This window comes from Pterocles gutturalis, unplaced genomic scaffold, assembly GCF_000699245.1.
Source record: "Pterocles gutturalis isolate BGI_N339 unplaced genomic scaffold, ASM69924v1 scaffold49972, whole genome shotgun sequence".
NCBI lineage: Eukaryota > Metazoa > Chordata > Aves > Pterocliformes > Pteroclidae > Pterocles > Pterocles gutturalis.
The window spans coordinates 639-12,522 of record NW_010109534.1 but is presented as its reverse complement, the minus strand read 5'-3'; the positions used below and the strand labels follow the sequence as shown (position 1 = coordinate 12,522).

General features: G+C 36.9%; 2 protein-coding genes across 2 annotated transcripts; one reads left to right on the top strand and one right to left on the bottom strand.

Moving 5' to 3' along the window:
• Positions 1-74: 74 nt before the first annotated feature.
• Positions 75-574, top strand: LOC104461410 (EF-hand calcium-binding domain-containing protein 10-like; the record flags this gene model as incomplete). The annotated part of the gene is made up of 2 exons (XM_010073004.1): positions 75-239; positions 486-574. Coding segments are annotated over 2 exons (254 nt in total), but the record flags the coding sequence as incomplete, so codon positions are not given.
• A 1,503-nt stretch (positions 575-2,077) lies between these two features.
• On the bottom strand, positions 2,078-11,388 carry RINT1 (RAD50 interactor 1). The gene is made up of 13 exons (XM_010073003.1): positions 11,212-11,388; positions 10,819-11,060; positions 10,477-10,650; positions 10,250-10,399; positions 9,419-9,575; positions 7,558-7,668; positions 7,135-7,360; positions 6,402-6,539; positions 5,477-5,676; positions 4,102-4,316; positions 3,268-3,448; positions 3,064-3,182; positions 2,078-2,316 (listed from the first exon to the last, which is right to left on the bottom strand). Exons 1-13 carry the CDS (start codon positions 11,386-11,388, stop codon positions 2,100-2,102), a joined length of 2,307 nt encoding a protein of 768 aa, XP_010071305.1. The 3' UTR covers positions 2,078-2,099.
• Positions 11,389-11,884: the final 496 nt, after the last annotated feature.

Genomic DNA, 11,884 nt, shown 5'->3' with positions numbered 1-11,884 from the left:
CGGGAGGAGGCACCGTGTGGCCTTGAGCCGCTGGCTGAGTGTCCTGGTCTGTGGGGACTTTTTCTTCGTTGCAGAAAGCCCACGCGAGTTCCTGATCCAGGCGCTGGAAAGGGTGCAGGCTGCAAGACGAGCCGAGGTGGAGTACCCTCACCTCATGGACGAGGCCAACCTGGGCGCCATGTTCCAGCTGCTGGACGTCGTGGGCCAAGGGCGCATCACGCCCGCGCAGTACAGGGAAGGTGTGTCTCAGCCGGGCAGCGGGCTGCACCAAGGCGGTTGGGTTTGCACTGAATTATTGAAGTAGTTCCACAGCTACACCCATGTATAAAGTATCACACACCTGCCAATACAAGACCTAGAGCTTGGAAAGTTAAAGAAGCAGTTTTAAGTTCCATATGTTTAACTTTTATTTTATCTAGGCCACTTTAAGGTGTTAAACTGATCTTTCCAAAACTTGAATAGGAAATTATCTTTTCTTAAATTAGCTCTTAAAACTTTGGGATTGAGCACTGAAGATCTGCAGCTTGAAGATGATGTGAATATCACAGTGGATGTTTTCAAGGAAGAGGTGTAAGTTTAATTGGAAGGGGTTTTTTTGGGGGGGGACATGGGATATGCACAGTAGATAATTTACTGAGATTTATTTACAAAACTATATAATTAAAGGACTTGCTGATTTAAGCTTAACCCCTTTATTTTGCATTACAAGATTTTAAAAGGTCGGTTATTCCCCGACCTTGCTCAGCTTGCTGTAACCTGAACCAAACTCGGCATTTTCCTCCACCATCTCCATTCCGGGATCCTCTCAATGCAGACCTCCCAAGTTATCCACCCCAGGGGTTCAAATACTGATGTAGAAATGTGAAATAGCAAAACAGTGTTGTCTTCTTTGACAGAGGTAGTAACAGCTGTATATGAAACAAGCTCAGAGTTGTAACTTCTCATGGTCAAGGTACAGTTCTAGAGGCAATTTTTTGGTACCTGTTGTAATCACTAAAACATAACAACCTGATTACCCTCATTGGTATCTAACTGGAGTTCTTATTTTTTCTGTTTTAGGAAGAAAAAGATGCTGGAGAGCTGGGCTGTGGACTAGTTTGAGCAATGGCCTGCCATATATATTAAAAATAGGCAACTTCCTTAATTCTGCTTCTGGTTTGTCAGCTGTGGAAAGCTCATTTTAAGCAGTTGTCTTCTTTTTCTCATTTTTCCCCACTCCCCTTTGAGCACTCTGCTGAAAAGGACAAAGGACAAGAACTTGTTGAAGTTTACCAGGCACAGGAGGGGTATCATCTGAGAATTGCTTTTCTTAATACAGTTAGATGATTGAAAAAAAAAAAAGAAGTAGATATCTCTTTTAGGCAACTAAAACACAGTTTTGGACTTTTCGCCTTCAGTTTGTAGCTTACAGTAAAGGGTTGGGAGCTGTTGGCTCATTACCATTGAATAAAAGTAAGAGTTGAGCTTTTGGGTTGTGGGCTTGTGGTGTGTTGGCTTTTTGTTTAAAGGAAAGACCAACTTCAGCAAGTTATGACAAATGTCCACAGTTAAAGAGAGGTAGCACTTCCAAGGAAAATGCTATTTGCAAACTTACAACATTGTGTTTATGAAAACAAAGTGACATATTCCTTCATTCTTTCCTGCTGTGTTCTGTTTATACACATTTTAATACAGAACATCCATTACCCGGCACTTAGAGATGTAAAGATCTGTGTTTCAGTGAAGGTAGGGCACTGCCTAGAGAAGAGCTGTCCATATTGTACACAGGTCTGTTTACACTGTAAATACTCTGTATTCCTCAGAAGGATGCTGCAGCACACAACATGGACAAGGCAGACATACTGATGAGAAAGGAAGACAGTTTTAGTTTCTAAATGCAATGGCAAGGTAGCTGTGGAAAGATCTGCAGTTTGAAAACAAGGCGGGAGCATTTTGAATTTTTTTTAAACTTTATACAATAAGGCATAAGATTAGATTAACCCAGTCGTTCAGCATACAATATTGAAAAAAAGAACTCAAGTATATTACAACATATTTGCTTTGCTTTTGTTTGAAATAGGTAATCTAGACCCAGTTATTAACCATTTCTGAATTAGTCTCTATTTTCCTGTATTTGGCCAACTAGCTCTCAAATTGAGAAGAATCTCAACATCCTTTTGAGATAATTTATAAACTCCAAGTTCATTTAGTGCTGCTGTTGCAGATGGCTGGTTTGGCTTTAACGCTGTTTCATTTTCTGAAGCTGACTGTAGTACATCCTTCAGAAGCAAGGCAGAGCCAATATTCAAGTTCAGGATAATACAGGCTTCTTTTATGCTAGAGGAAAAAGTTACATGGATTAATATGAGAAGCACTCATGAGATGCACTTAATTTTGTGCACATGGTGATTAACAAAAAAACTTTCCATGGACTTCTGAAAAGATCAGAAGTACTGAACTGAAAAGTACTGCTTACACCAAGGCAAACAGTACACTTGTTCTTACTGTCTAAGCCTTTTCCGTTAGGTGTGTGTTATTTTGTAAGCATCAATATTTTGCCTCCCAATGCTCAGCATGGCTTTTGGTTCTTAAGTTTTTCCACCAGTATTAATAAGATTTATCACTTAATGTCTACCTTTCCCTAACTACATTTTCCCTTAAGATAATTAGAAACTTATAATTTAGTATATTTTAAGAGCCCAGTTTAACAAGACAGCTGCTAGAATCTGAGCATTTTCCCCTAATTAATATGATTAGCAAGCAAAAAAGATACCCTGTCTTTGTCACATTGTTTCTAGTCTAAATGTAATAGCTAGCCATGGGCCCGTTATGTGTTGGTTTTTTATGGTTCCTTTGTGCATCTGTGTCCTCTTACACTGGGAATAGTATGTATGTATCAGTTACCTTTATGAAGGTGATGAATAAAAACTTTCCTAGTTGTAAACACTGGAAGCATAAGTGATCCACATATTTTAAGTGTGGATCAGAACTAACTGTGAAAAAATCTTGGTGATATGTACAACACATGTATTCACCTGGACGTTCAATTTGAAATACTGACAGATCAGAAGTTTGCCTACTTACTGCTTGAAATAGTTTTCTGGCCTCTTGCAGTAGTGGGAAAACAAAGGGAACAGATTTCTACTCATGTCAAACTGGAGTTGTGCTGCTCCTCCTTCATTGAAATGATTTGCCATAATTATCTACAAACACAAAAAAGTGCATCTTGCTGTTTAGGCCAGTCACACCAACTCTGTATTGCACAGGCCGCGTTTTGCTGATACCTACTTCCTGATATATGTATATGTCCACTTTCTCTGCAAGCATTTGCCAGAAAATTTTGAAGAGTGAGTGACAGAGCTGCTGTTCTAGTTGCAGCAAGCGGTCTCGTAGGGTCAACAACATTGGGCAGGCTGTGCTCGATAAAGACATTACTGCTTGCTCTGCTTGAGATGGTAAAGACAACCACCTGAAAGAAATTATCGCACTAAAGTCATTATAATGAAATTACTCATATTACAACTGAAGTTAAAATTATCCTTTAAAAAAATCTTACCTATTTTCAATGGTTCAGAGAGAGTTCTCCTTTCCCATTTCAAATCTAAAAGTAATCACAGTCTAACACTGTGTTTAGATTTAATTTAATATTAAACTCATGCGGTAGTTATAAATCTCTGAACATGCCATTCAAAGAAATCCCATCTAATCTAGAAAATCAACGAGTTGTATTCCTTTTGTGAAGTACTTCAGAAATTCTACTCAGAAGCCAACATTCAAGGAGCCCTGAGTCTGTGAAGACAGAACAGTCATTACAGGCCATTTTGTATTAACTCTAATACCTCTACGAAGAAAATAACTATTGTTCAAACTAGAGTGACCCAGAATCCTTCCTACGGATTTTAAGTTAATGTGCCCACTAATTCTGGAACTACTTTAGAAAGCAGAGCATTAAAATAGTCTTGAAGTGAGCATTAAAGAGAATTTTCCAAAACTTACTATCCTGCGCCATTCCTATTCAGAAAAATAATTTTGCCTCCTAGCTATTCCTCCCTTTATTTACCCCCATATTTTTATCAAGAAATAATATTGTAATATGGGAGGAGAGCAAACAGACAGAATCACCTCTCTTTTTTGTACAGCTTTGCAGCATCCTTGACCTCTCTGAAGACATGATCTACTTGACGAGTCAGCATGTCATGTTTCAGGCGTTCCAGGAGGTTAATCATTTCATCAAAGACAGAAGTCTCCATCGAAGCCAGCTGCCCTAGCTGTAGTTGACTGACAGTGTCACTTTCTGCATGAATCTCCAGTTCAGCCTGCTGTAGCTGCAAGAAGAACTAGAGAAACAAAACCAAATATGAATACTACAAGAAATAATCTTACCACTTGAACTTTTCATTGGTACTTTAATAGGCACGGTCCTAGAAAACATGCTCCTGACATATTTATAAACTTAAAGATTTTAAAAACACTTTGTATTTCCCTGTGGTCCTGATTTTGTGAAAAACAAAACACAGTGGTTTAATCCTAGTGATGCAACTGATACAGGTTTCAGATACAACACCAGATGGATCATGGGAATAGAGTTAGAGAAATACTAAAAAGATATTCTAAGATTGACAGCAAAATGCCAGAAAAAAATGCTGATTTTGACTTTTTAATGTTTGCAAAAATAAACTAGAAACTTTAATTGTAATTTGTTTTAGAAATAATTGTTCATTAAATCATAAATTTGCTGGGCTGACAACAGCAAGAAAATGGATCGAGTTTAATGTGATATTGTGGTAACACTTGTTGGTTTTGCTTTCAAGCAATCAAGATGCTTAGGTAGACACAGCTAGAGCCAATTTCCTGTGAAGACAAAATGAATTTGAAGGCTGCCCATCTCGCACACAATACCAATTTCTACATACTTTAACAGTTTTTTTGATCTTTTGTACCAATAACCATAGAAAAGCTGCAATGCTACAGAACAGCCATGCTGCCACCAGGCTATTATACAGCAAAATAATTAATTCCCAATTCCCAGTGATCATCAAGTGGCTCTTCTGAGCACCACCTAACCGGTGGTGTAACGCAGATACCCATGCTGAATCCATTTAAGCTAACCTGCCACAGGAGTAGTTCAAGCATTGTGCATAAGCTACTGCACACACTTCAATACTGTTACTACTGGCTCAGAGATCAACTCACTGATTTTTTACAACACAGAGCATGTAAAGGAGACTACTCTTTTGTCTGTTCAGATTATTCATTTCCCCAGGCTCTCTCTGCATTTCCCTAGAAAGTTTATAATTAATACGTCTTAGATCTCAATAATCTGTCCTTATTTACACATCTTTTAGTATGTCTGAATTTACATCTCATTGTATTCTTTTCAGTAATTAGTCCTTCTGAATACACTTAGATAACAGTGCTGAAAAGAAAATGCTTGTTATGAAACAAACATCTGAAGTCCATTTTAAAATATTTTTTTAAAAGTAAAAAAATTACTTACTACATTGTCAGCCCAGTCTGCCAACACTGTTGCTATATAGTTAACAGCATTAAGGATTGCACAGTACCGGAAGCCTAAGGAAGCTCTAGTCTCTTCCTTCATTACTTGAGTTAATCGTATCCTGAAATCATCAACTAACTCTTTCTGTAAGCCCAGGAACTGTAGCTTTCTGGAAGCCGTTGGAAGATTCTTATACCTATCTGGAAAGACATGAATAAAATGTTTCTAGGTTTTCCAACACTGAATAAAAGCTTTTCAAAAAGGAACACTACATTCACCTTCCTACACAACCTTATATCAGTGAAAATATCCTATAGTATTTAAAACAGCTGACATTTTAACAATTTCAAGGAAACTACTCAATGCAAAAGCTAAACATTCTTCCCCCTCCTGATTCCACTAGCATTTGTTATTCTAATACTTACTTACAGCAACATGTGATTATACCACACCATCCAGTGTGGCCCCTAAAGCGTACTCACACACAGTAAGATAAAGCCATTGAATATGCAATTAAGTGTCTCCTGAAAGCTTACTTGCTCTCATGTTCTGTTCCAAGAAAGCAGACGTTACTTAATAGCTTCTAAATTGTCACATGGTCAAAAGGAATACTAGGATTTTTTATTACTGCATTGTAACAAATTGTATTCTCTCAAGTATGAATGAGTTTTAATATGCTAAAGATCAAATGTATTTTTAGTTACTATTTTGCCAACATGCCACTAGCTCAAGATTATTAAAGCCTGAGCTAGTGTCCAAAATACAAAATGAGCAGGAAAGCTTTTATTAAATTGCAAACATCACAACTTTGCAACATTATTTGGTGACTACTGGTGACAATAGATATTTAGTAAAGAAATCTGGTATCTGAAGTTTTTTTACTACTCATTACAAAAAAGAGCAATGCCCATAGATTAATAATTACCTGTTATAACTAACAATAGAGTCATAAAAGTTTCAGCGCAGTCTGGGACTTTCATTTCATCTACATCAGTGATATCTTTGTATTGCGATATCCACGCAGCCTCTGATGAAAGCATAGAGTCCATTTTCTGAAGAGCAACTGAGATGCACAAAACTTGTAAGTTGCTTAAGTTTTTAATAAAAAATAAAACTAAAAAAAAAACCCCACTAAAATATAGAAACATAAAAGCCTTACCTCTGGTAAGTTAAATTTTACATTTTCAGGTTATAAAAACTAATGATGACTGGCCTCATACAAAACCAGCTTCAATACACCTGCATTTGCAACTGCGTTAACAACTATGTCAGAGTTGACTTGGGGGCTTCACTTTGTTTTTTTAATAGCTGGCTTGCTCCTTTCCAATATATTTCCTCTTCATTTCTTAAAAGTTAATACCCTTCCCCTATTTCAATTTTAAGTTAATCCTTGTCTGCAAACATATAACATTTCTCTAAAAATAAGCCTACAGGATTCCATACAGCTTAAGGGCCAGAGTCCTACAAACTACAGAGGCACTATTAGAGTCTAACCGACTTTTAGTCAAAATAATCACAGAGTGTAACAACATATGTCTTATATAGTAGCGCTGCCCAAGTGAATTATCTTATTTGAGAAGGCTATTCATGTAAGTAGACACATACTTCCTTTCTGATTGTGCAATATAAAGGCCAACAAAACCCATCGGAAGTCTTACATTTTTTTTCCACTGTTAGCCACCTTTGGAAGCAGGATTCTTCTGACAGAATATGCATGCAGCTGGGAAAGCTGCTGAGATAACCATGAACGCTGTATAACTCTCTCTCAAATAGAAGTACCTCATCCACAAGGTGACAAAAGAGTGTATCATCGTACAACAGGCATGGAATATCAGCAGCCAGCTTCTCCAAAATCAGCATTACTAGACCACGAGAGAATTCAAGCTTTTGAAATAAAAAAAGTAAATAAAATGTCAGAGATGGGAAGTATTAACACATGCAAACATGTATGTAACAAACTGCTACTAGACGGAGTTAAGTCTCACCACATACTTAGTGAAATCAGTGGAAGCGGGTTTGCAGAAGTACCTCTCAGAAGTTTACCTACACATTCAGATACATAACACCACGAAAGCGCTTACCCCAGCATTCACTGAAGATCCTGCCTTGTCCAGTACTGGCTGGATTTTGTCATCAAGGAACTTTGCATGATTTCCAATCCACATAAGTACTTGTGTCAAATACCACTCAGGCTTATTTTAAAAAGAAAAGAATATGTTAAATGCATCCAAACATTTCAAGCCCTACTAATATTTTAAGACAAACTTCTAAAAATACCAGTCTCTTCCCCTACTTTCTCTTGATCTCAGATCACACAAGTCTTTCACCATGTTTTACTTGGCTTTGATTTTCATAAAAGCAGTATCAGGGAAGTATTTCTGGATGTGAATTGCCTTGAATGCACCAATTATTACGTTTTTTCTCAAGCAAAAGCTCCATTTTTATCCCCCCTTCTCTACTGCCTTCTCACTCGTGAGCGTCCTCTTTTCTGCTTCTCATGCTTCCTCCTTTATTTCTTGGTACAGCAAAAGGATGCACTCCTGAGAAAACTGTTCACATTAGCTCCATTCTCACTGTCATTGTACCCAGCCTCAGCCCACACTGGAAGTGGGGAATCTAACACCTTCCCACTTCACATTGCAACGCCTTTAAGCTTTTTTGGTTTCTACACCTAGAAATATAGGCTGCAGTTTCTGATAAACACTTCTTTCAATGTTAGTGCAAGGAGAAGCAATTCCTACTCTCCTTACTCCCAACAGCCAAAGAACCTTCTGTTGAACTGCACTCACATTCTTCACAGTTTGTGTATTTGTTTCTCATTTCTGCATTAATTTTCACTTGTCTACTGAATTTAGTATTTTTTTTTTGACACTCCTCCCCAACTTGCCAAGATCATTGTGAAATCTGAGCCTGTCCTCTGAAATACTTGTAATCCTTTCCAGGTTGATGTCTTTCAAATATTTTACACGGGTATTTTCTTTATTCCATTATCAAAGTTGTTGTTGAAAAAAAAAAACAACCCCACACCACCAAACAACACACCAAACCAAAAAACCCAACACAAATTTGAGCAGTGCCCCATTGGAATATCTTTCTGATCTGACACTAGATTACCTGTAAACTTTTATTCACAGGTTTTTTTTAGAAAAACAGTTTTTCACCTATTGTTCTTCACAAATTTCATCTCTTGAACATAATTTCCCCAGTTGCTTATGAAATAATTTAATTCACGTCTAAAATACCCCCTCCCCACTAAGATACAAAACAACAGACTTATGCAACTAAACTGTTACAAAACAGCTCCCAAACTCTGCTGCAGACGCATTACAGCAGCGTAATTCATTGAAACCTGTGCCAATGATAATTCTGAAACAAAAATCCTCAGTCTTTGAAGACAATACAAAAAGTGAGTCAGTTTCCAACTGGTAAACTGGACATCTCTTGCTGTATGTAAATTAAAGAATTTAACCCAGAAAATTAATTTAAGTGCCTTTAGACTAATCACGTAACAGCAGAGTCCCAACTTTTTCAGCTACATGATGGTAGCAAAAGACAATGCCGAAAGTCACAGATTTGTCTAGCCTTTGAGCTCAAGCAATAAGGAACAGTGCAAAACCACTTGCAAGGAAACAGACAACATTACTCACAACTCCGGAAATTATGGAAGTCAGTCTAAGATTGTAGTAACGCTTTCTAAAAGATCTGGGCAAGGTAGAGGTATCACCTGAACCAGAAAAAATGTGCTTGTGCCTCTGAAGTATCTCCAGGTGCTATCTTGATGTCTGTCCACACTCAGGTAGAGACAAAAACTGCATGGTTTTAAAGAATCTGAATTTCCAAAAGGAAGGTGTTAAAAGCTATACAACTTAAATACAGCATTCCATCTCTATCTGTTGCTTAAAAAAAAAAAATTAAAAAAAATCAAATGGCTTTTTCCCATACCTTGTTTAGAACATTGGTTTGTTTATTTCCAGTGAAATGATACTTGAATCTTTTCTGAAGAGGATTCAGCATGATCTGTATGGGAAGGATAATGGGTGGCGATGGGGGTAGAGAGTACTTTTCTGGCAATTGTTTAGGTTTGGTAAACAGTTCATCTCTAAGTTTGACAGTCAAGGAAGAATTTAAGTGTTGAATTCTCCTGACTATCATAATTTCAATAGAATGGGTTTACAAAAATAAAGGCTGGAGGCAGTATTATGCAATCAATACACACACAAAAAAGGAACAGGATGAGCAACAGTGCTTTCCAATTAACCTCAAAGGCAGACTACTATCGCTGCACAATGAAAATGCTTCTGTGTCTCCCCTTTTTGCAAAGTCTCCTTCTGAGATGTGTATCTTTAGCTTCCCTTCTTTTCCTTCGTAGATGGGACGTATTAAAGTGATTAAGGCTGATTTCAAATAAGGTTATGAAAAGCATTAAGTGTATAAAATAAAATGTACACCACAATTTTTTTATTAAGATTGGTAATCTTGCTCAAGTGCATAAGGACTGATTCTCATGAAATCTGAACTGTTAGCTACCACGAGATCACCAGATCTGATGACTTGGAGTTAAAATGTTGCTACTGCCAAAAAGGACAACTTTGGCACCTAGAATTTTTTAAACAAACAAACAAAAAAACCCACATTCTAATGTTAATATAAAGTAACATAAATTCAAATTATTTTCGGTCTTTAGGAGAACAAAATTTTAAATAATTCTTCTTGAGAGTGTGCATCTCTGACATTATTCTTACTAAAATACACCACAACTATGTAAAAGGATACGAGGTCTGCAATTTCAGAAGCTGACAAAACAACATCTCCAAATTGTTGTATACATCAGGAGCACTGGCTGGTGCAGCAAGGCCAAATGCCTGAGACTGTGGTGGTCCCACAAACGGCCAGCGGAGCTGGGTTAGTACCTCTTCAAAGTCACTGGAAGGCAAAACAAGCACTTTAACGTGACCTTACAGTACAACGCAAAGACAAGGGAGTGACAGTACATCTCTTACCTTGACAATTTGTCCTTAAGAATTTTATGCCAGAATTTAACAGTGGATCTCACAAAAGCAAGAAGATGAGAACAAGATGACTCCTGAAGCTTAATATCCAGTTCTGCCATGAATGCTAGAGTACTGGCTGCCTCTGGAACATTGTTAGTCATCAGATATTGCTGAATGCTATCACTATAAAATACAAGAAAAATCAGGCCAAAAACTCATTAAAGATAACAAAAAAAGAATCATTTGTATATTGAAAAATGAAAATAAAACTTTCTCAAATCTAAGACATTTTAATAGTGGGACAAAGTAGGTTACTAGTCTCAAAACATATATGCAGTACTCAAACTTTACCTTAACTCTTCTATTCGTGATATCCATTTAAGATAGGACAAGTGTCGTTCAATCTCTTCTACTTGACTAATCAGTACATCAAGATCCTCCATCCATGGCTGAGCTTTCAGCAAGTGGCTATTGATTGAGTCAGAGAGAAGAGTTTCTTCTTCTAGAAGCCGACTCAGAGACTTTTTAGAATCTTCGGCGTTCTTTAAGGCATTCTGAATTCTTTTAGGGACTTCTGATGAAACTGTAAGTACCTACATTCACAGAAAAGTATTAAGTCTGACACAAAAACACTGTACTATATAGAGTACTACCATTTGAGATATTAATACATTGTTTTAATTTACTTAAATACATTTAACCAGTCATAAAGGATATTCAGAAGAAAAAATAAAAGATGCTTACCTGTTCTTCTAAGTGCTTCTTATTTTCAGTCAGCTTATCAATAAGGTTGTCTAGCTTCCTCAGAGAATCATAATCGTTTCCAACTTCTCTTTCCACAAATTCAGAAACATAGTATGGGATATCACAATGATCTAGATCTCTATTATCTTCTTTCCTTCCAACAGCAAGGGCTGCCATGTTTTCTTTCTCTGCAATACTGATTACACAATTTCTAATTAGTCACCGCTAAGACAGCACAAGCAGCTATTGGTCTATTGAGGACACAAAACTCCATGAAAAGCTGGGCAGTTCAATTTAAACTGAAACTTAAATAAGATATTCAATAAAAATACTGCTTTAAGACATAAGTATTGCTGGCATAAGTCTTAGCTGAAATATGATAAAACCTTGCTTACACATCCAACTGGTTATTTATCATAAATTATTGAAAGAAATACGGCTGTTAATTTCTTCCTTCCCCAGAAGTGTGAATGTTATTAAAAATAGTTCAATATATAAGCAGTTTTTACATATGTAATATGGAACACTTAATGAAAAATACTGGAAAAATATCTTTGTAAAATAGAAAGGAAAATAACAAGATTGTGCTTTACCTTTTCATACAGTCTAGGATGTTCCAGGGATATCAACTGATGATTAACTTATTACTAGCAAAGTATCCACTCAGGTCTTG